The 25,616-nt window shown below is 37.7% G+C and overlaps 2 protein-coding genes across 7 annotated transcripts in view; both read left to right on the forward strand.

The window, feature by feature from the left end:
• stx3b (syntaxin 3b) overlaps positions 1–9,433 on the forward strand; it is a 54,607-nt gene extending 45,174 nt beyond the window's left edge. For 2 of the 6 annotated variants that reach the window (XM_061930040.2, XM_061930035.2), the window contains 2 exons: positions 8,954–9,034; positions 9,133–9,433. In XM_061930040.2, the coding sequence (XP_061786024.1) occupies positions 8,954–9,031 (78 nt within the window). In that variant the 3' untranslated portion in view covers positions 9,032–9,034; positions 9,133–9,433. Of the gene's footprint in view, positions 1–4,129; positions 4,245–5,822; positions 6,659–8,953; positions 9,035–9,121 lie in introns of those variants that run through there. The other 4 variants (XM_061930038.2, XM_061930034.2, XM_072912507.1 and 1 more) reach the window with 3 other exon arrangements.
• A 4,731-nt stretch (positions 9,434–14,164) lies between these two features.
• Positions 14,165–25,616, forward strand: part of kdm2ab (lysine (K)-specific demethylase 2Ab) — a 31,040-nt gene continuing 19,588 nt past the window's right edge. Inside the window, exons 1-3 of the mRNA XM_061930019.2 lie at positions 14,165–14,389; positions 14,731–14,771; positions 24,496–24,634. Coding sequence (XP_061786003.1) covers positions 14,736–14,771; positions 24,496–24,634 — 175 coding nt within the window. The 5' untranslated portion in view covers positions 14,165–14,389; positions 14,731–14,735. The remainder of the gene's footprint in view (positions 14,390–14,730; positions 14,772–24,495; positions 24,635–25,616) is intronic.

Here is a 25,616-nt window from a genome sequence, read left to right on the forward strand (position 1 = left end):
GCCCTCACAACCTACTGACCAAATGTGGGTCAACACAAAGTAGGCAATATGTGTATGTGTCATTCTAGCTATAGTGGAAATGGGGGCCCTCACAACCTACAGACCAAACGTGGGTCAACACAAAGTAGGCAAGATGTGTACGTGTCATTCTAGCTATAGTGGAAAAGGGGGCCCTCACAACCTACTGACCAAACGTGGGTCAACACAAAGTAGGCAAGACGTGTGTGTGTGTGTGTGTGTGTGTCATTCTAGCTATAGTGGAAAGGGGGGCCCTCACAACCTACTGACCAAACGTGGGTCAACACAAAGTAGGCAAGATGTGTATGTGTCATTCTAGCTATAGTGGAAATGGGGGCCCTCACAACCTACAGACCAAACGTGGGTCCATACAAAGTAGGCAAGATGTGTGTGAGTGTGTGTGTCATTCTAGCTATAGAAGAAAGTGGGGCCCTCACAACATACTGACCAAACGTGGGTCAACACAAAGTAGGCAAGATGTGTATGTGTCATTCTAGCTATAGTGGAAAGGGGGGCCCCTCACAACATACTGACCAAACGTGGGTCAACACAAAGTAGGCAAGATGTGTATGTGTCATTCTAGCTATAGTGGAAAGGGGGGCCCTCACAACCTACTGACCAAACGTGGGTCCACACAAAGTAGGCAAGATGTGTATGTGTCATTCTAGCTATAGTGGAAAGGGGGGCCCTCACAACCTACTGACCAAATGTGGGTCAACACAAAGTAGGCAATATGTGTATGTGTCATTCTAGCTATAGTGGAAATGGGGGCCCTCACAACCTACAGACCAAACGTGGGTCAACACAAAGTAGGCAAGATGTGTACGTGTCATTCTAGCTATAGTGGAAAGGGGGGCCCTCACAACCTACTGACCAAACGTGGGTCAACACAAAGTAGGCAAGATGTGTGTGTGTGTGTGTGTGTCATTCTAGCTATAGTGGAAAGGGGGGCCCTCACAACCTACTGACCAAACGTGGGTCAACACAAAGTTGTGTGTGTGTGTGTGTGTGTGTGTGTGTGTGTGTGTGTGTGTGTGCAGCATTGACCTGTGAAGGTAAGTCAACATTGTTGCGTCAATGGATTGCTTTAGTCAACATTAGCCTAGCTCGGAGGTCGGCAACCAGCAACTCTTTAGCTTTTTAAAAAATGTATGAAACTGGAAAACGGTGAAGGGACAAAAAATATTTTTTGTCCTAATTTATTTTCTGCAGGAGAACAAAAAAATGACACAAACCTTCCTAATTGTTAGAAATCCCACTGTTGATATTAAACATGCTTCGTTTGTCCTACTAATTCTGGCGGACCTTGAACTCACCGTAGTTTGTTTACATGTGCAACCTTCTCCCACGCTGCCACAGAAAGACGTGTTATAATGCCATTTTGTCCACCAAACGTTTTATGCTTTGCGTGAATGCACAAAGGTGAGCTTTGTTGATGTTATTGACTTGTTGGAGTGCTAATCAGGCATGTTTGGTCAAGCTAATCAATGCTAACATGCTATTTAGGCTAGCTGTTTGTACATATTGCATCATTATGCCTCGTTTGTAGCTATACTTGAGCTCATTTAATATCCTTTACTTATGTCCTTTGTCTATTTAATTTATATTTGCATGTCTCATGACACATTATCTGTATATATTGGCTGCATTTCTCATAGTTGTTTGTGTGCCATGTTGTTCCAGACCACAGCAAACGTTACCTAGCTTGCAAAAATTGTAATAAATCCGTCAGAAGAAGCCTGCAGTTTCCTTTAACTTGGAAACAAACATCTATACCTTTGGCCATTCTAAAACAGTCATTTCCAGGAGTTCTCTCACCCCCTAAGAAGTTTTACAAATGTTTTACAATGTCGTAGAAAAAATATATTTTAACATTTCTGTCAATGAAGATTTGCATCAGCCTGCGACAGTCATTTTGATAGTAGGCTAATATAGACACTTATATGTTGTCTTCATTATAACACTTTTAAAGTCATTTTGATAGTAGGCTAATATATTGGACTGCCGATATTATCGGCTGATAAATGCTTTAAAATGTAATATCGGAAATTATCGCTATCTGTTTCAAAAAGTAAAAACGCGGCTGTGTACACGGACGTAGGGAGAAGTACGGAGCGCCAATAAACCTTAAAGGCACTGCCTTTGCGTGCCGGCCCAATCACATAATATCTACGGCTTTTACACACACACAAGTGAATGCAAGGCATACTTGGTCAACAGCCATACAGGTCACACTGAGGTTGGCTGTACAAACAAGTTTAACACTGTTACAAATATGCGCCACACTGGGAACCCACACCAAACAAGAATGACAAACACATTTCGGGAGAACAGCCGCACCGTAACACAACAGAACAAATACCCAGAAACCCTTGCAGCACTATCTCTTCCAGGACGCTACAATATACAACCCCCTCCCCCTCCCCCCTCCACACACACTTCAACCTCCTCATGCTCTCTCAGGGAGAGCATGTCCCAAATTCCAAGTTGCTGTTTTGAGGAATGTTAAAAAAAAAATAATGCACTTTGTGACTTCAATAATAAATATGGCAGTGCCATGTTGTAATTTTTTTCCATTACTTGAGTTGATTTATTTTGGAAAACCTTGTTACATTGTTTAATGCATCCAGCGGGGCATCACAACAAAATTAGGCATAATAATGTGTTCATTCCACCACTGTATATATCTGTATCGGTAATTAAGAGTTGAACAATATCGGAATATCGGCAAAAAAGCCATTATCGGACAGCTCTACTTGCATTCTTTTGGATTGTCAGCTGTCCCTTTGCACAGATAGAAAAATACAACTTCAGCACAATTGATAATAACTACACTAACGGCCCTTAAGCATAAGAGTTGTGTGATAATATATACATAATTATTCTCACAATTTCTTCTCTTGATTTTTGTGGAAAATGTTGAAATGCAGATGTTGACAGGACAATAAGGCCGCTGTCACTCAACACTACACTGCAAAAAGTGAAATCTAAGTAAGATGAAATATGTCAAATAAGGGTAATATTTTCTTATTTTCTGTCTGATAAGATCATTCTTCTCACTAAGCATATTTTATGTTAGTGTTTTACTTGTTTTAAGTGTTTTGGTCCTAAATGATCTCAGTAAGATATTACAGCTTGTTGCTGAGATTTTATGACCTTTGAGTAAAACACGCTTGAAACTAGAATATCAAGTGTTGCAAAGCTGTGTCAACACTCACAAGTATAAAACTACTTTTTTAAAGTCATCATTTCTTATTTCAAGCATGAAAAAAAAAAATCATGACTTTGACACAATTGTGTCTCATAATTAAAACAGATGACAGCCAAATGGACTTTGCTGTTTTATTTTCAATGAAACAATAGAAAATACGTACTCATATAGTAGTACAGTAAACTGACAGTTAATATTTAAACATTTAACATGTGACATTTCAAACAATTTTGAACATAAATAGTTCATGCACATTCAGGTAAATTCTTCAAAATTACAATTAAAAAAATTTTGGCCGGGGGCCGGGCTGTATATATGTGCACTAATTGACTAATTGGTACTTTGTGCGATGATGTCATGTTATCCATGGAAAAATGCATTTTTAGACAATATGATTTGCCTGAGCGGCTAGGAGACCCCGAGAGTAACAAGCGCTTGCCTTGTTGCCTTTCCATTAAGAACAATAAATTAGTTTTTAGTATAAGTAAATGTAATGCCGAGCGCATATCATTAAGTCAAGATAATGGCACTAGCATTTACTTCATTTAAGAATATTTTTCAACATATTGAGCAAAAAGGTGTCTTTTTTTTTTTTCTACCAAGAAAAGTGCACTTGTAATAAGTGAGAATATACTTATTTTAAGCTATTTTTGGGTTCATTGAAGTTAGCTAATTTGACTTGTTTCGGAAAGTCTTAACAAGCCAAATGTTCTTGTTCTATTGGCAGATAATTTTGCTTAGTTGAAATAAAATACCCCTCATTTTTGTATTTTTTTTTTCTTGTTTTTGAACACTGACATTTTGCAGTGTACAACTCGTATTGTACTCTGATCCTTGAACAAACTCGTATAACCGGAGAGGCGCAGCAATGAGAGTTCTCCCGTCTGTACTTGCCAACAGAGAGTGCTGCATGTAGTGCTGATTGTTCTGGTCTTGGTGGCCGTACTAGCGCTGGTCATCGGGCTGTCAGTGGGCCTGACTGGCAGCTGAGCAGCTGCTTGAGTAAGCAGCTCAGGTGAGTCAAAGAAGTGGCACATGTGGGCGCTGTTGCGTCTGACCAGACTTCCCTCCCAGGGAAGTGAAGTCACTGGTCAATCCCAAGTTCTTTCAGATGACATATATGCAGAGTAAGGACCATCAAGACAGAATTGGAATATTATCAAGTTTTACTAAAGCTTTAGGAGAACAACTTAGGTATGAATGTATTGGTCTAGGTCAGGGGTGCTCACACTTTTTCTGCAGGCGAGCTACTTTTCAATTGATCAAGTCGTGGGGATCTACCTCATTCATATATATAATTTATATTTACTTATTTATGAAATATATGTTTTTGTTAACAAGTTAAAGGTGTTTAATGATAATGCAAGCATGTTTAACACATATAGTTAATATTGTTAAAAAATTAAAGGTGTTTAATGATAATACAAGTATGTTTAATAAATATAGTTAATATTGTTAACAAGTTAAAGGTGTTTAATGATAATACAAGCATGTTTAACACAGTTAATATTGTTAAAAAATTAAAGGTGTTTAATGATAATACAAGAATGTTTAATACATATAGTTAATATTGTTAACAACTTAAAGGTGTTTAAAGATAATACAAGCATGTTTAACACATATAGTTAATATTGTTAAGTTAAAGGTGTTTAAAGATAATGCAAGCATGTTTAACACATAGATTCCTTTCTTTCATGAAGACAAGAATATAAGTTGGTGTATTACCTGATTCTGATGACTTGCAATGATTGGAATCAGACAGTAGTGCTGATAATGTCCGCATTGTTCGAATGGAGGAGAAAAAGTCTCCTTTCTGTCCAATACCACATGAAAGTGGTTGGTTTTTGGCATCTTATTTGTCCAGCTTCCGTACTCCTTTGTATACACTTTACAAGAAATACATTGTCGGCAAACTCCGTAGCTTGCTAGCTTGTGCACGCCAGCTTTCTGAGACTCTTATTTTGTTAGCACAACTGTGCAACTGTGCAGTCGGTCTTTGGAGTTTTGGCGACAGGTATGGCGCCAGAGTCTGTTGAAATAAAGTGTTTCTCGCCTTCCAGTCGGTAATTTTAATGAGCTGAGCAGTCAACGTCATCTCAGAAGACCCTCGGGTGCCGTGAATGTCAATCAAGTGACGAAAGTGACGTCATAGTGAAGATTTATGATCGCTCATTTTTAGGACTATTTTTTTAATGCCTGCCTGGTGATCGACTGACACACCCTCCGAGATCGACCAGTAGCTCGCGATCGACGTAATGAGCACCCCTGGTCTAGGTGGATTCTCCTAAAGCTTTAGTAAAACTTGATAATATTCCAATTCTGTCTTGATGGTCCTTCTTACTCTGCATATATGTCATCTGAAAGAACTTGGGATTGACCAGTGACTTCACTTCCCTGGGAGGGAAGTCTGGTCAGACGCAACAGCGGGGGGAAAAGGCTTTGCATGCTCCTCACTAGAAAGGCTTCTTGTGTGTGGAGGACTTAGACGTGGTGAGCTTTGTGGGCGGGTCTTTTCTCTCACCTGGTTCAGCGAACACGCCAAGCGGCGCCGGTTTGACCCTCGTTCTACTCTCTGTCTCCCCCCCGTCCCTAGAAAATGATCATAATCGCCGTGGTCTGTGCCGTGCTGGTCGCCATCGTCCTCGCCATCATCCTCTCACAGACTCTATAGCAGGACCTCTTCCCTCCAAACCATTTCACTCCCCTCATTCCTCATCTCGAGTCTACGAGAAGATCAAGACTCAACCGTCTAAAGCTAAGGTCAGGTTGTTCCGCCATAAATGAAGACTGAACCTGGTGTCACCTTCCTGTTTATACATGGACATGATCCTCTGCTATAAGAAGCACATATTATTATTATTATTATTATAATGCCTTTATGAGCCTTTGACACATTTCACAATTGGAAGGTTCTTGGGAGTTTCAGCACTTTCACGTTTTTCCACACAAAAAGATTCATCTCTGTTGCCGTGGTCTTGCACGCCCTCCTTTTGAAGGACAACTAGTCATTCCAAAGAAGACCTTAGTTTGTAACACCCAAAAAGCAGTTTTTTTTTAAAAGAGTCTGCACCAACACTGTGTAACCTTAAAACATATCGTTTATGGTTTTAAAGATTTTTAGCAAAGCGGTTGCCAAATATGTCAACAACACCCTTTAAGTATTGCTACTTTGTATACAGCGTTTGTTTGTGCCCGTATGGCAATAAAGTTAGATTGAATGTGAGTCAATACGCTGTAAAGTCAACACTTTTTAAAGGTTTTATTGCTCGGATGTGTGTCATTAAATCATTATTTATGTTAAAGAACCACTGCCTCTGAGAGACAAATATCCATGTGGACTTCATCCAAATGATGCCTTCATTTGTCACAGAGGGAACAAAACTGTGATGTACTAATGTTTTATTGCTAATTAAATGTGTTTTTATGTTATATTGCTGGTTGACTTGCTGTTTGTTGACTGTAAGCCTGACACAAAGCTGATTCATGGTTATGAAGAGGTAGGTTGCATTTTCTCATTCTACACACACACACACACACACACACACACACACACACACACACACACACCTCTCTTTTCCCTGGGCCCTCCCTCTAAGTGGTGTCAATGTGCATGCATGTGAACTATAAAAACCCAAAAGCAGTGAAGTTGTCCCGTTGTGTAAATGGTAAATAAAAGGAGAATGCAACATATCTTATATTCAATTGAATAGACTGCAAAGACAAGATATTTCATGTTCACGCTGAGAAACTTCTTTTTTGTGTGTGCAAATAATCATGAACTTAGAATTTAATGGCAGCAACACATTGCAAAAACATTGCATTTTTACCACTGTTTTACATGGCCTTTCCTTTTAACAACACTCAGTAAAGGTTTGTGTCAGGTTCAAACACTGATGACATCTGTTAAACAAGACAAGAAGCAAATAATTAAACAGACAGAATTCAATTTGGCTCAATTTGAGGAGAGACGCCTGGTCTGTACTCTTTGAACAGTCTTCCAGCACGCTCTGGCAAAAGATTGTACGCATCCTCCTTTATTTGGACTTTCTCTGACCACATGGCAACGGCTGCTTCTAAGGGACGGGGGTCGTAAACAGCCATCGCCTTTTGATTACAACAGTTCAAAAGAAAAGGTCGTAAACAGTTCACAGAAAAGGTCGTAAAAGAGTTTAGAAAGAGGTTCGTAAAACAGTTGAAAAAGGAGGTTCAGAAAGAGGTCGTCTGGAACTTGGGCTTTCTCTCCACTTTGTAGTCCTTGGGTTAAAACAATATCTTTCTGTTGATTACAATATATGAAAGAAACAAACACCTTCATGTTGCTTCTCCCCTACACAGTGGAGTTTTACAAGCCTTCTTGGTAGGTTTCAAAGACGACTTGTGTCTTCTCGCTGGGAACTCATTTCAACACAAAGTTTTTGTGATAACTTCGATAAAATTATTCTAACAGTTTAGGAACTGAGGAGACACATTTTTGAAGTGGAATTGTTTCCCATTTTTGCTTGATGTACAGCTTAAGTTGTTCAACAGTCTCCCTTCTCATATTTTAGCCTTCATATTGCACCACACATTTTCAATGTCTGGACTACAGGCAGGCCAGTCTAGTACCCACACTCTTTTACTACGAAGCCACGCTGTTGTAGCACGTGGTTTGGCATTGTCTTGCTGAAATAAGCAGGGGCGTCCATGATAACGTTGCTCGGACGACAACATATGTTGCTCCAAAACCTGTATGTACCTTTCAGCATTAATGGTGCCTTCACAGATGTGTAAGTTACCCATGTCTTGGCCACTAATACACCCCCATACCATCACACATGCTGCCTTTTACACTTTGCGCCTAGAACAAGCCGGATCTTTGTTCCGGAGGAAACGACGTCCACCGTTTCCAAAAAACAATTTGAAATGTGGACTCGTCAGACCACAGAACACTTTTTTCCACTTTGCATCAGTCCATCTTAGATGAGCTCGGGCCCAGCGAAGCCGGCGGCGTTTCCGGGTGTTGTTGATAAATGGCTTTGGCTTTGCATAGTAGTTTGAACTTGCACTTACAGATGTAGCGACCGACTGTAGTTACTGACAGTGATTTCCTGAAGTGTTCCTGAGCCCATGTGGTGATATCCTTTTACTCACTGATGTGGCTTTTTGATGCAGTACCGCCTGAGGGATCGGAGATCCGTAATATCACGGCTTACGTGCAGTGATTTCTCCAGGTTCTCTGAACCCTTTGATGATATTACGGAGCGTAGATGGTGAAATCCCTAAATTCCTTGCAATAGCTGCTTGAGAAATGTTGTTCTTAAACAATTTGCTCAGGCATTTGTTGACAAAGTGGTGACCCTCGCCCCGTCCTTGTTTGTGAACGACTGAGCATTTCATGGAAGCTGCTTTTTGTACCCAATCATGGCACCCACCTGTTCCCAATTAGCCTGTTCACCTGTGGGATGTTCCAAATAAGTCTTTGTTGAGCGTTCCTCAACTTTCTCAGTCTTTTTTGCCACTTGTGCCAGCTTTTTTTGAAACATGTTGCAGGCATCAAATTTGCATAACATAAAAGTTTCTCAGTGTGAACATGAAATATGTTGTCTTTGCAGTCTATTCAATTGAATATACGTTGAAAAGGATTTGTTGTATTCTCTTTTTATTTACCATTTACACAACGTGACAACTTCACTGGTGTTGTACAAAATGGCACAAATTACACTTCTTTCCCCTCTATATGTACAGAAAAAGATGATGATTACTTTGTGCTGTTCCATCATTGGCATCGTGGGGTTCTCCTATCTCTACAGTTTCTTCTCATAAAAGGTAAAACTTTACCCTTTGCATCAACATGACAAATAGATGACTTTATGAATGTTTAATGCATGTTTATTCTGTTTTTTTGTGTGTGTTGGCGTCAAAAGAATGGTCCAAAAAAAATGTTTCCTCCAACCTGAACTCTTGACTGAAACTTCAAACTGTGTCCCTGCCTGATTCTCTACTTCCTTCTTTCTATTTTGACTTTGAATAATAGTTGTGTTGCTGTATGAAGTGCCGCGCATGTGCAGTCTTTCTCTCACTACATCGCCCCCTGGTGGTCATTGTAAACTAACTATGAAGTCGTTCTGAGGACTGGACCACATTCTGATTCATTTCATGTCACAAATGTCACGACCTGCATGTACTTTTTGTTGTGTATGTGTGTGTGTGAACATGTAATGTGTGTGTGTGTGTGTGACGAGTTTCCTGGCTGCGTGTCGACCCAGAAAAGCGTGTTATGTAATAAACTATAGCTGTGCGTTGTACCAGCTGCTGTCATTTTTTTTGTTTATTTAAATTACATTTTTTAACCCCACAACCACAGTGACATTGTTGCAGTGTTTTCAGGGGTGTATTAAAACCCCCAAACTCGCAAATACTTTCTCGTTTAAAGCCTTTTATATTTTTTATTTATTTATTTTGTAATTTTATGAAGCTTTATTTATAAATTGCAACTTTTACAAACAATTGAGAAATAATAATAATAAAAAACAGTACAAAATAGCGCCAGGGGGTTGTAAACTCAAAGTAACTAAAATAGAATGCATATATATATATATATATATATATATATATATATATATATATATTGCATTCTATTTTAATGCAATATATTATTTATTTTAATTATATTACTAAAATAGAATGCTTTATATATATATATAGTATTCTATTTTAGTAATATAATTAAAATAAATAATTGCATTAAAATAGAATGATATATATATATATATATATTGCATTCTATTTTAATGCAATATATTATTTATTTTAATGATATTACTAAAATAGAATGCTATATATATATATATAGCATTCTATTTTAGTAATATTAAAATAAATAACATAATTGCATTAAAATAGAATGATATATATATATATATATATATATTGCATTCTATTTTAATGCAATATATTATGTTATTTATTTTAATTATATTACTAGAATAGAATGCTATATATATATATATATATATATATATGTATATATATATCCGTTGTGGTGAAGAAGGAGCTGAGCCGGAAGGCAAAGCTCTCAATTTACCGGTCGATCTACGTTCCCATCCTTACCTCTGGTCATGAGCTTTGGGTTATGACCGAAAGGACAAGATCACGGTTGCAAGCGGCCGAAATGAGTTTCCTCCGCCGGGTGGCGGGGCTCTCCCTTAGAGATAGGGTGAGAAGCTCTGCCATCCGAGGGGAGCTCAAAGTAAAGCCACTGCTCCTCCACATGGAGAGGAGCCAGATGAGGTGGTTCGGGCATCTGGTCAGGATGCCACCCGAACGCCTCCCTCGGGAGGTGTTTAGGGCACGTCCAACCGGTCAGAGGCCACGGGGAAGACCCAGGACACGTTGGGAAGACTGTGTCTCCCGGCTGGCCTGGGAACGCCTCGGGATCCCCCGGGAAGAGCTGGACGAAGTGGCTGGGGAGAGGAAAGTCTGGGCTTCTCTGCTTAGGCTGCTGCCCCCGCGACCCGACCTCGGATAAGCGGAAGAAGATGGATGGATGGATGGATGTATATATATACAGCATTCTATTTTAGTAATATAATTAAAATAAATAACATAATTGCATTAAAATAGAATGATATATATACATTGCATTCTATTTTAATGCAATATATTATGTTATTTATTTTAATTATATTTCTAAAATAGAATGCTATATATATGTATATATATATATATATACAGGTAAAAGCCAGTAAATTAGAATACACCAGCAGATGACATGGCACCCCAAACCATCACTGATGGTGGAAACTTTACACTAGACTTCAGGCAACGTGGATCCTGTGCCTCTCCTGTCTTCCTCCAGACTCTGGGACCTCGATTTCCAAAGGAAATGCAAAATTTGCATGGTTGGGTGATGGTTTGGGGTGCCATGTCATCTGCTGGTGTCGGTCCACTCTGTTTCCTGAGATCCAGGGTCAACGCAGCCGTCTACCAGCAAGTTTTAGAGCACTTTATGCTTCCTGCTGCTGACCTGCTCTATGGAGATGGAGATTTCAAGTTCCAACAGGACTTGGCGCCTGCACACAGCGCAAAATCTACCCGTGCCTGGTTTACGGACCATGGTATTTCTGTTCTAAATTGGCCCGCCAACTCCCCTGACCTTAGCCCCATAGAAAATCTGTGGGGTATTGTGAAAAGGAAGATGCAGAATGCCAGACCCAAAAACGCAGAAGAGTTGAAGGCCACTATCAGAGCAACCTGGGCTCTCATAACACCTGAGCAGTGCCAGAAACTCATCGACTCCATGCCACGCCGCATTAACGCAGTAATTGAGGCAAAAGGAGCTCCAACCAAGTATTGAGTATTGTACATGCTCATATTTTTCATTTTCATACTTTTCAGTTGGCCAACATTTCTGAAAATCCCTTTTTTGTATTAGCCTTAAGTAATATTCTAATTTTGTGACACACGGAATTTTGGATTTTCATTTGTTGCCACTTCAAATCATCAAAATTAAATGAAATAAACATTTGAATGCATCAGTCTGTGTGCAATGAATAAATATAATGTACAAGTTACACCTTTTGAATGCAATTACTGAAATAAATCAAGTTTTTCAAAATATTCTAATTTACTGGCTTTTACCTGTATATATAGCAAACAGGTCGGGTATTGAGAAACTTGCATTATGAATATAATTTAGTGTGTTTGAGATGTTTTTTTGTTTTTGTTTTTCATTTTATAAACCTTTATTTATAAATTGCAACATTTAAAAACAATTGACAAATAATAATAATCAAAATAAATACAAAAAACAGTACAAAACAGCGCCAGGGGGTTGTAAACTCAAAGTAACTAAAATAGAATGCAATATATATATATATATATATATATATATATATATATATTTATATATATAACAAAGTGCAGCCATAGGCTCACACAAGTTCAGTAAATAATTTTAATTTGGAACACAGCATCATCGTTTTCACAGCTTTTTGGTTGTTAGAGGTGGAGTGTTTTAACGTAGAGTTCTAATTCTTTTTTAAAGGCACAAAATAACAGGTCGGGTATTGAAAAACTTACATTTATGAATATAAATTAGTTTAAAAATTGTTTAAATTTTTTTTTAATTTTATAAACCTTTATTTATTAATTGGAACATTTACAAATAATTGAGAAATAATAATAATCAAAATAAGTACAAAAACAGTACAAAAAACAGCGCCAGGGCGTTGTAAACTCAAAGTAACTAAAATAGAATGCAATATATATATATATATAAAAGCCATAGGCTTATATATATATATATATATATATATATATATATATATATATACATATATATATATATATATATATAAAAGCCATAGGCTTATATATATATATATATAAAAGCCATAGGCTTATATATATATATATAAAAGCCATAGACTTATATATATATATATATATATATATATATATATATATATATATATATATATAAGCCATAGGCTCACACAAGTTCAGAAAATAACTTAAATTTGGAACACAGCATCATCGTTTTCACAGCTTTTTGGTTGTTAAAAGTAGAGTGTTTTAACGTAGAGTTCTAATTCTTTTTTAAAGGCACAAAATAACAGGTCGGGTATTGAAAAACTTACATTTATGAATATAAATTAGTTAGTTTAAAAATTGTTTTAATTTTGTTTTAATTTTATAAACCTTTATTTATTAATTGGAACATTTACAAATAATTGAGAAATAATAATAATCAAAATAAGTACAAAAACAGTACAAAAAACAGCGCCAGGGCGTTGTAAACTCAAAGTAACTAAAATAGAATGCAATATATATATATAAAAGCCATAGGCTTATATATATATATATATATATATATATATATATAAAAGCCATAGGCATATATATATATATATATATATATATAAAAGCCATAGGCTTATATATATAGATATATATAAAAGCCATAGGCTTATATATATATATATATATATATATATATATATATATATATATATATATAAGCCATAGGCTTATATATATATATATATATATAAAAGCCATAGGCTTATATATATATATATATATAAAAGCCATAGGCTCACACAAGTTCAGAAAATAACTTAAATTTGGAACACAGCATCATCGTTTTCACAGCTTTTTGGTTGTTAAAAGTAGAGTGTTTTAACGTAGAGTTCTAATTCTTTTTTAAAGGCACAAAAAAAACATGTCGGGTATTGAGAAACTTGCATTTATGAATATAACACTCAGCCAATAGAATAATGAAGTCGCAAAGGTAAAACTCCTTTTCATTTTTTTTTTTCATTCTCGTTTAAAGCCTCCGTCTTCTTCCGTGCGAGACGCAGCACACCCGCCAGTCATCAGAAGAGAAAGCGGAGTTTAGAGGAGAGTGCGCTCGATTTGCCATCACACATGTAAATATGGCACCACGGCGACGCACGGTATTGACTGTACACACCACCGGGTGAGCAAATGAAGCGCGCCTGTGTGTGTTACATATTCTAATCTTGCTTGAACGGCAGAGGCGGTGGCCAATAGGAGGGGCGATATGCAAATAGTAGGCGGGGTCACAATAGTGTAACCAAATGAAGCGTATTCTAATCTTGCTTGAACGGCAGAGGGCCGTGGCCAATAGGAGGGGCGATATGCAATAGTGGGCGGGGTCACAATAGTGTGTCTGTTAACATTCTAATCTTACTTGAACGGCAGAGGCCGTGGCCAATAGGAGGGGCGATATGCAAATAGAGGGCGGGTCACAATAAAAGTCTGTTTCTTAGCATATTCTAATCTTGCTTGAACGACAGAGGCGTTGGCCAATAGGAGGGGCGATATGCAAATAGTGGGCGGGGTCACAATAGTGTCTGTTAACATATTCTAATCTGGCTTGAACGGCAGAGGTCGGTGGCCAATAGGAAGGGCGATATGCAAATAGGTGGGCGGGGTCACAGTAGTGTAATGTTGGTGTGTATCAGTGTTGTTTGACCAGCTGAAAATGGCGGCTCGGAGCGTCGAAGCCTTCTACTAACTTTATGGCGTGATAATAAACCTGACAATGCGACACCAGCGCGGCCTCTCAGAAATGGCGACAAACTTACCGGGGACGCTTCAACGCCACGCTCGACTGGTGAAACGCCGCCGCTGACCGCGAAACGGAGTTGGAAGGTAAAGGCGGATGCTTTTTTTTTTTTTTTTTTTAAAGCTCCTAATGCTAACATGCTAACATAGCTGGCGACGACTTATCAAAGAGGCGAGCTGTTATCTCCTTCTGTCTATATACATACATATATATATAGAATATTTCAAAAAGTGTCACTTGTTAAATCACTCGACGTTTTTTCTAAATACTGTATATTTTGCTATCTTTAGCAAGACTGTTGGCTAATGCTAGTGTCGCTAGCTTCCCCGCTTGAGCCTTTCAAAATAAAACAACATCAAAACGTCCTAAAAACTCACCTTTTCCCCCCATTTAACACTCTTCTCTTGATACTTTCCCTTCCGTTTAGAGACCATGGAGGATCCTCACACGCGGTACAGCAAGCGCCTGGTGAGTACACACTTCTTGTTTTTGCCCGTTAAAACAGCTGTTCGCTGTCTTTGTTGCATGTTAACATCAACAGTTTGACATGAGTTCAGTTTCAATGTAATTGATTCCAAGTGATGGGCTCTTCGTGACGTGCTTCTGTCATTAAACACGTAAAGTAGCAATGAACTTAACGCCTTGAGGTTCAAGAGAAGGTCAAGTTCATTGTCTGACCTGCCAGTGTTGGTTTGACCTGCTGCACACTGCCAGCTCCTTTCTTTACTTTTATACATCTTCCAACTATTGTTGTTTGTCCCAATACCAATATTTTGGTACCAGTACCAAAATGTATTTTGATACTTTTCGAGACTTTTCTAAATAAAGGGGACCACAAAAAATCTTAGGGTACATGAAACATATGTTTATTATTGTAATTTAGGCCTTAAATAAAATAGTGAACATACTAGACAACTTGTCTTTTAGTAGTACGTAAACAAAGACTTCTACCGTATTTTTCGGACTATAAGTCGCAGTTTTTTTCATGTGTACAGCTCCACTAATGGACATTGGAGTGTTACTTTCAAAGGCAAAATTACAGTATTGCTAGAAACATAATTTTACTTATTGTATTATATGTATAGTACATGTTCCAAAAAGAAAAAAAAGCATAAAACACCACCAGAATTAGAGATATTACAAGTCAAAGTGATGAAGCTTAGCTCATGACTTGGTGTAAATAAACATTACCCTATAAGATGAAGGCAATTGCATTTTATTGATATTTGAAATGTATTCAATGTTTATAAATAAATATTTAAATATACTAAATGTAAAAAAGGGAATAAATATTCAAAATAAGATCATTAAATGAAATCCAGTTTGGTTACGCCATCATGAGCGCAACACAAGGTTGTATCAAAAGCAAACTGAAATCAAATACACACAGCTTAAAGATTGATCAATACCTATTTAAATTTAGTAATACATAAATATGATGATTTATCAAAATATATAAGAAATATACCTGAACAGAACGCTCATGATGGTTACACCAAAAAGTAACGCTATGAATCGCGTTTATCCAAGTTTTTGGGGCATTTTTATGCTATTTCCAAGCATCTCCTTTTTTATTATTGTTGATTTTAAATGGTCATACTAATGCATATTATATATGCATGCCCTAGTAAACAAAACAAAAGTCCTATTTATTTTGATTGTTACATTTTGAAGTACATTTGTGCAGGTGGGTGCGAATGTACCCATTACTTATACATCTTCCAACTATTGTCGTTTGTCCCAAGTACTGTTGTCCCGATACCAACATTTTGGTACCAGTACCAAAATGTTTTTTGATACTTTTCTAAATAAAGGGGACCACAAAAAATTTAAGTAATGGCTTTATTTGAACAAAAAAATCTTAGGGTACATGAAACATGTTTATTATTGTAATTTAGTCCTTAAATAAAATAGTGAACATACTAGACAACTTGTCTTTTAGTAGTACGTAAACAAAGACTTCTACCGTATTTTTCGGACTATAAGTCGCAGTTTTTTTCATGTGTACAGCTCCACTAATGGACATTGGAGTGTTACTTTCAAAGGCAGAATTACAGTATTGCTACAAACATAATTTTATATGGGACCTTATTGTATTATATGTATAGTACATGTTCCAAAAAGAAAAAAGCATAAAACAACACCAGAATTAGAGATATTACAAGTCAAAGGGGACGGCGTGGCGCAGTGGAAGAGTGGCCGTGCGCGACCCGAGGGTCCCTGGTTCAATCCCCACCTAGTACCAATCTCGTCATGTCCGTTGTGTCCTGAACAAGACACTTCACCCTTGCTCCTGATGGGTGCTGGTTAGCGCCTTGCATGGCAGCTCCCTCCATCAGTGTGTGAATGTGTGTGTGAATGGGTAAATGTGGAAGTAGTGTCAAAGCGCTTTGAGTACCTTGAAGGTAGAAAAGCGCTATACAAGTACAACCCATTTAAAGTGATGAAGCTTCGCTCATGACTTGGTGTAAATAAACATTACCCTATAAGATGAAGGCAATTGCATTTTATTGATATTTTAAATGTATTCAATGTTTATAAATAAATATTTAAATATACTAAAAGGGAATAAATATTCAAAATAAGATCATTAAATGAAATCTAGTTTGGTTACGCCATCATGACCGCACCACAAGGTTGTAAAAGTTTCAACTACAATTCTAAATAAGATGTCAAAAGCAAACTGAAATCAAATGCACACAGCTTAAAGATTGATCAATACCTATTTAAATTTAGTAACACATAAATATGATGATTTATCAAAATATATAAGAAATATACCTGAACAGAACGCTCATGATGGTTACACCAAAAAGTAACGCTATGAATCGCGTTTATCCAAGTTTTTGGGGCATTTTTATGCTATTTCCAAGCATCTCCTTTTTATTATCGTTGATTTTTAATGGTCATACTAATGCATATTATATATGCATGCCCTAGTAAACAAAACAAAAAATATTTATTTTGATTGTTTCATTTTGAAGTACATTTGTGCAGGTGGGTGCGAATGTACCCATTACTTATACATCTTCCAACTATTGTCGTTTGTCCCAAGTACTGTTGTCCCGATACCAATATTTTGGTACCAGTACCAAAATGTTTTTTGATACTTTTCTAAATAAAGGGGACCACAAAAAATTTAAGTAATGGCTTTATTTGAACAAAAAAATCTTAGGGTACATGAAACATATGTTTATTATTGTAATTTAGTCCTTAAATAAAATAGTGAACATACTAGACAACTTGTCTTTTAGTAGTACGTAAACAAAGACTTCTACCGTATTTTTCGGACTATAAGTCGCAGTTTTTTTCATGTGTACAGCTCCACTAATGGACATTGGAGTGTTACTTTCAAAGGCAAAATTACAGTATTGCTAGAAACATAATTTTACTTATTGTATTATATGTATAGTACATGTTCCAAAAAGAAAAAAGCATAAAACACCACCAGAATTATAGATATTACAAGTCAAAGTGATGAAGCTTCGCTCATGACTTGGTGTAAATAAACATTACCCTATAAGATGAAGGCAATTGCATTTTATTGATATTTGATATGTATTCAATGTTTATAAATAAATATTTAAATATACTAAATGTAAAAAAGGGAATAAATATTCAAAATAAGATCATTAAATGAAATCTAGTTTGGTTACGCCATCATGAGCGCAACACAAGGTTGTAAAAGTTTCAACTATAATTCTAAATAAGATGTCAAAAGCAAACTGAAATCAAATACACACAGCTTAAAGATTGATCAATACCTATTTAAATTTAGTAATACATAAATATGATGATTTATCAAAATATATAAGAAATATACCTGAACAGAACGCTCATGATGGTTACACCAAAAGGTAGCGCTATGAATCGCGTTTTTCCAAGTTTTTGGGGCATTTTTATGCTATTTCTAAGCATTTCCTTTTTATTATCGTTGATTTTAAATGGTCATAATAATGCATATTATATATGCATGCCCTAGTAAACAAAACAAAAGTCCTATTTATTTTGATTGTTACATTTTGAAGTACATTTGTAAAGGTGGGTGCGAATGTACCCATTACTTATACATCTTCCAACTATTGTGGTTTGTCCCAAGTAATGTTGTACCGATACAAATATTTTGGTACCAGTACCAAAATGTATTTCGATACTTTTCTAAATAAAGGGGACCACAAAAAATGTAATTATTGGCTTCATTTGAACACAAAAATCTTAGGGTACCGGTACATGAAACATATGTTTATTATTGTAATTTAGTCCTTAAATAAAATAGTGAACATACTAGACAACTTGTCTTTTAGTAGTAAGTAAACAAACAAAGACTGCTATCGTATTTTTCGGACTATAAGTCGCAGTTTTTTTTCACAGTTTGGCCGGGGGTGCGACTTATACTCAGGAGCGACTTATGTGTGGAATGATTAACACATTAGCGTAAAATATCAAATAATATTATTTATCTCATTCACGTAAGAGACTAGATGTATAAGATTTCATGGGATTTAGCGATTAGGAGTGACAGATTGTTTGGTAAACGTATAGCATGTTCTATATGTTATAGTTATTTGAATGACTCTTACCATAATATGTTACGTTAACATACCAGTTGGTTATTTATGCCTCATATAACGTACACTTATTCAGCCTGTTGTTCACTATTGTTTATTTATTTTAAATTGCCTTTCAAATGTTTATTCTTGGTGTTGGCTTTTATCAAATACATTTCCCCAAAAAATGCAACTTATACTCCAGTGCGACTTATATATGTTTTTTTCCTTCTTTATTATGCATTTTCGGCCGGTGCGACTTATACTCCGGAGAGACTTATACTCCGAAAAAATACGGTACATTTATCATTTGTTTTCAAAACGCTTACAAAAAAGTGGGACCCCACAAATTTACTGTAGCACCCCATTTTTAGGACTTGATGGGGTCCCAGCATTTTGAAAATTCCTAGCACCAACACCGATGGAGTATTGGTGCGTGCAAAACAGCAGCAGGTGGCTGTGGCCTGTGGGCAGCTTCTAATACTAATCACTAATCATCCCAGGGGCCATAGATCATTCATCCCTGCCGGATCTGGCACGCAGGCCTTGACTTTGACACATAGGCTCTATATTGAAAGTGGATTTTACTGCAAAAAAATGTTACTGTAAATTTTTTTACATTAACAGTTTGTTGGATTACTTGCTTTGAAATCATAAGTCAAGCAGATATTTAAGTATTTATCTTTATTTGAACTATAACATTGTTTTGAAATGTATGATGATATAATATTGTAGAGGCTGCCCTCTAGTGGGTTCTTCGGACCACCACACATTGGCAGGAGAGCCCGGAATTCAGGGTATAACACTGTTTTATTTTCATAAAATATGCAGAGGCTTTTGCTTTCCAGCAAAATGTCTTTCTCTCCTGCGTCCGCTCAGCAGCACCTCCAACTCCAACTGCGTGTCTCATCCCGGCTGCTGCTAATAAAGGTGACAGGTGATTAGATAACAAGGCCCGCCTGGGCCATCTACTCACCTGTTGCTGTCTTCGAGACCGGTCCTGGCACACCCCATTCCACTGCATGCCCGCAGGCCACGCCCCCCTCCACAAATATTTTGTTTTATTATTAGAAATGATTCAAGTGTAAATATTTATAATTGTACACAGTACATTTATTTTTTTAATAAATGTATTAAGAAATGATAAGGTACTTTATTTACACACATTATTTCCACGTTTTCAGGGGCCACACAGATCTGGCCCCCTGGCCTTGAGTTTGAGACCTGTGATATAGGAGGTTGTACTAAAAAGAAACCAACATCTGCTATTGTCTAGCTCAGTGTTTTTCAACCTTTTCTGAGCCAAGGCACATTTTTTTCATTGAAAAAATCTCAAGGCACACCACGAGCAGAAAACATTAAACTCAGCAGCCGATTTTGACAGTAAAAAGTTGTTCTCGCAATTGTTGGATATGAATTCAAACCATAACCAAGCATGCATCACTATAGCTCTTGTCTCAAAGTAGGTGTACTGTCATGACCTGTCACATCAAGCCGTGACTTATTTGGTGTTTTCCTGTGTGTAGTGTTTTACTTCTTGTCTTGCGCTCCTATTTTGTTTGTTGATTGTCATGTCATGTACGGATGTACTTTGTGGACGCCATCTGCTGCTCCACACGCTGTAAGTCTTTGCTGTCATCCAGCATTCTGTTTTTGTTTACTTTGCAGCCAGTTCAGTTTTAGCTTTGTTTTGCATAGCCTTCCCTAAGCTTCAATGCCTTTTCTTAGGGGCACTTGTCTTTTGTTTATTTTTTGGTTTAAGCATTAGATACCTTTTTACCTTCACACTGCCTCCCGCTGTCGTCTGCATATTGTGATCATGACAAACATCTACAAAGCAATTAGCTACCTGCTGCCACCTACTGATATGGAAGAGTATTGCACGGTTATTCCTCCGATCTCTAGACAGCACAGACACTCAACAACGGCACATTTGCGGATTATAATTACTGGTTTGGTGAAATTACATAATCTCCCACGGCACACCAGACAATATCTCACGGTACACTAGTGTGCCGCGGCACAGTGGTTGAAAAACACTGGTCTAGCTGTAGTATAGTAGGTTGTAATAAAAAGAAACCAACATCTGCTATTGTCTAGCTGTAGTTTATTGATATGCTTTCCAACGTAATACTTAATTTTCCACCTATACGTGTTGAAAATAAATGTGTGCCACTGTTGTATTACGCTGCAATATAGTTTTATAAATGATTATAGTGCACTTTTTTGTTTTAATGTACAGTTCAAATAGTAGTACAGCTTGCATAGTACATTTTCTGTAAACTAACCTTGTGGGGGTGGGGACATCTGATCCATCTGTCCAGCCAAGCACTGTAGCATGTGGGTGAATGGCAGGGGGTTTAATGTGTGGAAGATTAACCCCTCTATTGTCACGCTGTATTGTTTGCTACCCACTTTAACTGGATTAGGACTTGAATGCCCGGCCAGTTTATCAATCAGCTGTCCTCTGAATGCCCTAGCGTAGACATGTGCAAGAAATAAGGTTAAACGTTTGTCTGTCAGCATTCGTTCAAAATGTGCTTTGGTTTAGCTGACAAACAGTCGATACCTCGGTTCCAAGCTGTTTCTCTGCAATGACCCAGCATTTCCCTCACACCAATGTATCTTCAGTCCATTGAACGTAAGCCAAGTTACAGGCAGGGTGTTGTTCAAAGCAAGCGTCCATCTATGGCTGGGCGATATATGGAATATACTCGATATATCACAGGTTTGTCTCTGTGCGATATAGAAAAGGTGATATTGGAGTACAAGTTCTCACACAGTTGCTTTTAGCTGCGGGCATTACACTACATGCGTTTCTCACTCTTCCTTGTCTCTCCTTCTCACAGAGACGTAAAACAAGCGCACCTTTTTACGTATATCACATACGTATACGCCCTCGCTGAGCAGAGAGGTAGCAGCATGGGTACCGTTAGCTGTGGTGCGAGTGGTAATACGAGAGAAAGAAGGTGCAAATCTTGTAACAAATGAAGGAAGAATTAATTCCCAAGAAAAACAGCAGGGGGTCCATCGTCTGGCGGTGATTTGGCTTCAAGCGGGAAGATGTCGAACATCCATCCATCCATCCATTTTCTACCGCTTAATCCCTTCGGGGCCGGGGGGGGGGGGCGCTGGAGCCTATCTGTCGAACATCCATCCATCCATCCATTTTCTACCGCTTATTCCCTTCGGGGTCGCGGGGGGCGCTGGAGCCTATCTCAGCTACAATCGGGCGGAAGGCGGGGTACACCCTGGACAAGTCGCCACCTCATCGCAGGGCCAACACAGATAGACAGACAACATTCACACTCACATTCACACACTAGGGCCAATTTAGTGTTGCCAATCAACCTATCCCCAGGTGCATGTTTTTTGGAGGTGGGAGGAAGCCGGAGTACCCGGAGGGAACCCACGCAGTCACGGGGAGAACATGCAAACTCCACACAGAAAGATCCCGAGCCTGGGATTGAACCCCAGACTACTGAGCACCTTCGTATTGTGAGGCAGACGCACTAACCCCTCTTCCACCGTGCTGCCCTATCTGTCGAACAGACAACTGTAATTTGTCAAGTATGCGGCAAAAGCGTTGCTACAAAAAATAGCATTACTGCTCATTTGTAGCATCATTTGAAAAGTCACCCCCTAGAGCAGGGGTGCTCACACTTTTTCTGCAGGCGAGCTACTTTTCAATTGATCAAGTCGTGGGGATCTACCTCATTCATATATATAATTTACATTTACTTATTTATGAAATATATGTTTTTGTTAACAAGTTAAATGTGTTTAATGATAATGCAAGCATGTTTAACACATATAGTTAATATTGTTAATACATTAAAGGTGTTTAATGATAATACAAGTATGTTTAATACATATAGTTAATATTGTTAACAAGTAAAAGGTGTTTAAAGATAATGCAAGCATGTTTGATACATATAGTTAATATTGTTAAAAAATTAAAGGTGTTTAATGATAATACAAGTATGTTTAATACATATAGTTAATATTGTTAACAAGTTAAAGGTGTTTAATGATAATACAAGCATGTTTAACACATAGTTAATATTGTTAAAAAATTAAAGGTGTTTAATAATAATACAAGAATGTTTAATACATATAGTTAATATTGTTAACAACTTAAAGTTGTTTAAAGATAATACAAGCATGTTTAACACATATAGTTAATATTGTTAATAAGTTAAAGGTGTTTAAAGATAATACAAGCATGTTTAACATATATAGTTAATATTGTTAATAAGTTAAAGGTGTTTAAAGATAATACAAGCATGTTTAACACATATAGATTCCTTTCTTTCATGAAGACAAGAATATAAGTTGGTGTATTACCTGATTCTGATGACTTGCATTGATTGGAATCAGACAGTGGTGCTGATAAGGTCCGCATTTTCGAATGGAGGAGAAAAAAAGTCCTTCTTTCTGTCCAATACCACATGAAAGTGGTTGGTTTTTGGCATCTTATTTGTCCAGCTTCCGTACTCCTTTGTATACACTTTACAAGAAATACATTGGCGGCAAACTCCGTAGCTTGCTAGCTTGTGCACGCCAGCTTTCTGAGACTCCTATTTTGTTAGCGCAACTGTGCAGTCGGTCTTTGGAGTTTTGACGACAGGTACGGCGCCAGAGTCTGTTGAAATAAAGTGTTTCCCGCCTTCCAGTCGGTAATTTTAATGAGCTGGCAGCAGCCAGCGTCATCTCAGAAGACCCTCGGGTGCCGTGAATGTCAATCAAGTGACGAAAGTGACGTCATAGTGAAGATTTATGATCGCTCATTTTTAGGACTATTTTTTTAATGCCTGGCTGGTGATCGACTGACACACCCTCCGAGATCAACCGGTAGCTCGCGATCGACGTAATGAGCACCCCTGCCCTAGAGAATGAAGAGTGCTTGAAACTCCGCATGTCAACATCTCCGTTCGGTGTCACACCAACAAAATGCAGAGGCAACCATTTCCACATCAACACCGTATGAAACAAATAGTCCACAACAGAAGGAGATAACGTCCGCAGGAACCTACCACATAGCGAAGGACATACACTATTTGATTTCCTATTATGCAGCTCATTTTTATTTGACACTTATTGAAATATCTTGTGTGACATCATGCACAAAAGTGCATTTTATTTGTTTTAAACTATTGTAGTGGCGTTCTGTACAAAAAGTGCACTTTAATTTAGTGTTGTTTTGATATGTCATCTTAGTGACATCATGCACAAAAGTGCACGAATAGCTTGTTTTAAAATGTCTCTGACAATCTCGCACTTTCTGTTTTGGAAATGACATGAATGTTTGTGCCACTGCTTAATAACTCTTTAATAAATACACTTTTAGTTGTGATTTCCCTCTCTGCATGAAAGTTTAAAAGTAGCATATATTAATGCAGTATGAAGAAGAATGTTTTAATGTAGACACATAGAATCATCATACTGCTGTGATTATATGCATCAAGTGTTCATTCAAGGCTAAGGAAAAATATCCACATATATATGGTGTATCGTGACATGGACTAAACATATCCACATATTTAAAAAAAGGCCATATCGCCCAGCCCTGCGTCCAACAATGGTTGACTGAAAGTTCTTAATTCTTGCCGTTGTTTACACAAGCTATTCCTCTTCACCACCAGCGTACCGGTACCCGCCGCCGCTACCAGGATGATGGCATCTCCGATGACGAAATCGAAGGGAAGCGAACGTTTGACCTGGATGAGAAGTTGCAGTGCAGCAGGTTTGGCTCCGACTTGGTCAAACACATGGAGGGAAAAGGTGAGCTGTCAAAGCAAACACAGAGAAAAGTGTTACTGGGAAGAGCCAGTTTAAAGGCGAGCTGCACTTTTTAAAATACAATCCCTAGTTGATATAAGAACACAAATGTCATTTTTTGTTTTAAAAAAAAATCATGAATACAAGCTAGCAATAGGCTGCTAACAATGCAGCTAATGGAGATTGGATCTATTCCGCCTATAAATCACTCTGAAAAACTTCCAAAAGCGTCCGAGAAGTTTGGACACACCTTCTCATTCAATGTGTTTTCTTTATTTTCATGACTATTTACATTGTAGATTGTCACATCAAAACTATGAATGAACACATGTGGAGTTATGTACTTAACAAAAAAAGGTGAAATAACTGAAAACATGTTTTATATTATAGTTTCTTCAAAATAGCCACCCTTGGCTATAATTACTGCTTTGCACACTCTTGGCATTCTCTCCATGAGCGTCAAGAGGTAGTCACCTGAAATGGTTTTCACTTCACAGGTGTGCTTGAAGCTCATGGAGAGAATGCCAATAGTGTGCAAAGCAGTAATCAGAGCCAAGGGTGGCTATTTTGAAGAAACTAGAATATAAAACATGTTTTCATTCCTTTTTTTTTTTTTAAGTACATAACTCCACGTGTTCATTCATAGTTCTGATGTGACAGTCTACAATGTAAATAGTCATGAAAATAAAGAAAACGCATTGAATCAATCAATGTTTATTTATATAGCCCTAAATCACGAGTGTCTCAAAGGGCTGCACAAGCCACAATGACATCCTCGGCTCAGATCCCACATCAGGGCAAGGAAAAACTCAACCCAACGGGACAATGAGAAACCTTGGAGGGGACCGCAGATGTGGGGACCCCCCCTGGGCGACCGGTGCAATGGACGTCGAGTGAATCTAACATAATAGTGAGAGTCCAGTCCATAGTGGATCTAACATAATATTGTGAGAGTCCAGTCCATAGTGGATCTAACATAATAGTG

Source organism: Nerophis lumbriciformis, linkage group LG36 (genome assembly GCF_033978685.3).
Source record: "Nerophis lumbriciformis linkage group LG36, RoL_Nlum_v2.1, whole genome shotgun sequence".
Taxonomy (NCBI): Eukaryota; Metazoa; Chordata; class Actinopteri; order Syngnathiformes; family Syngnathidae; genus Nerophis; species Nerophis lumbriciformis.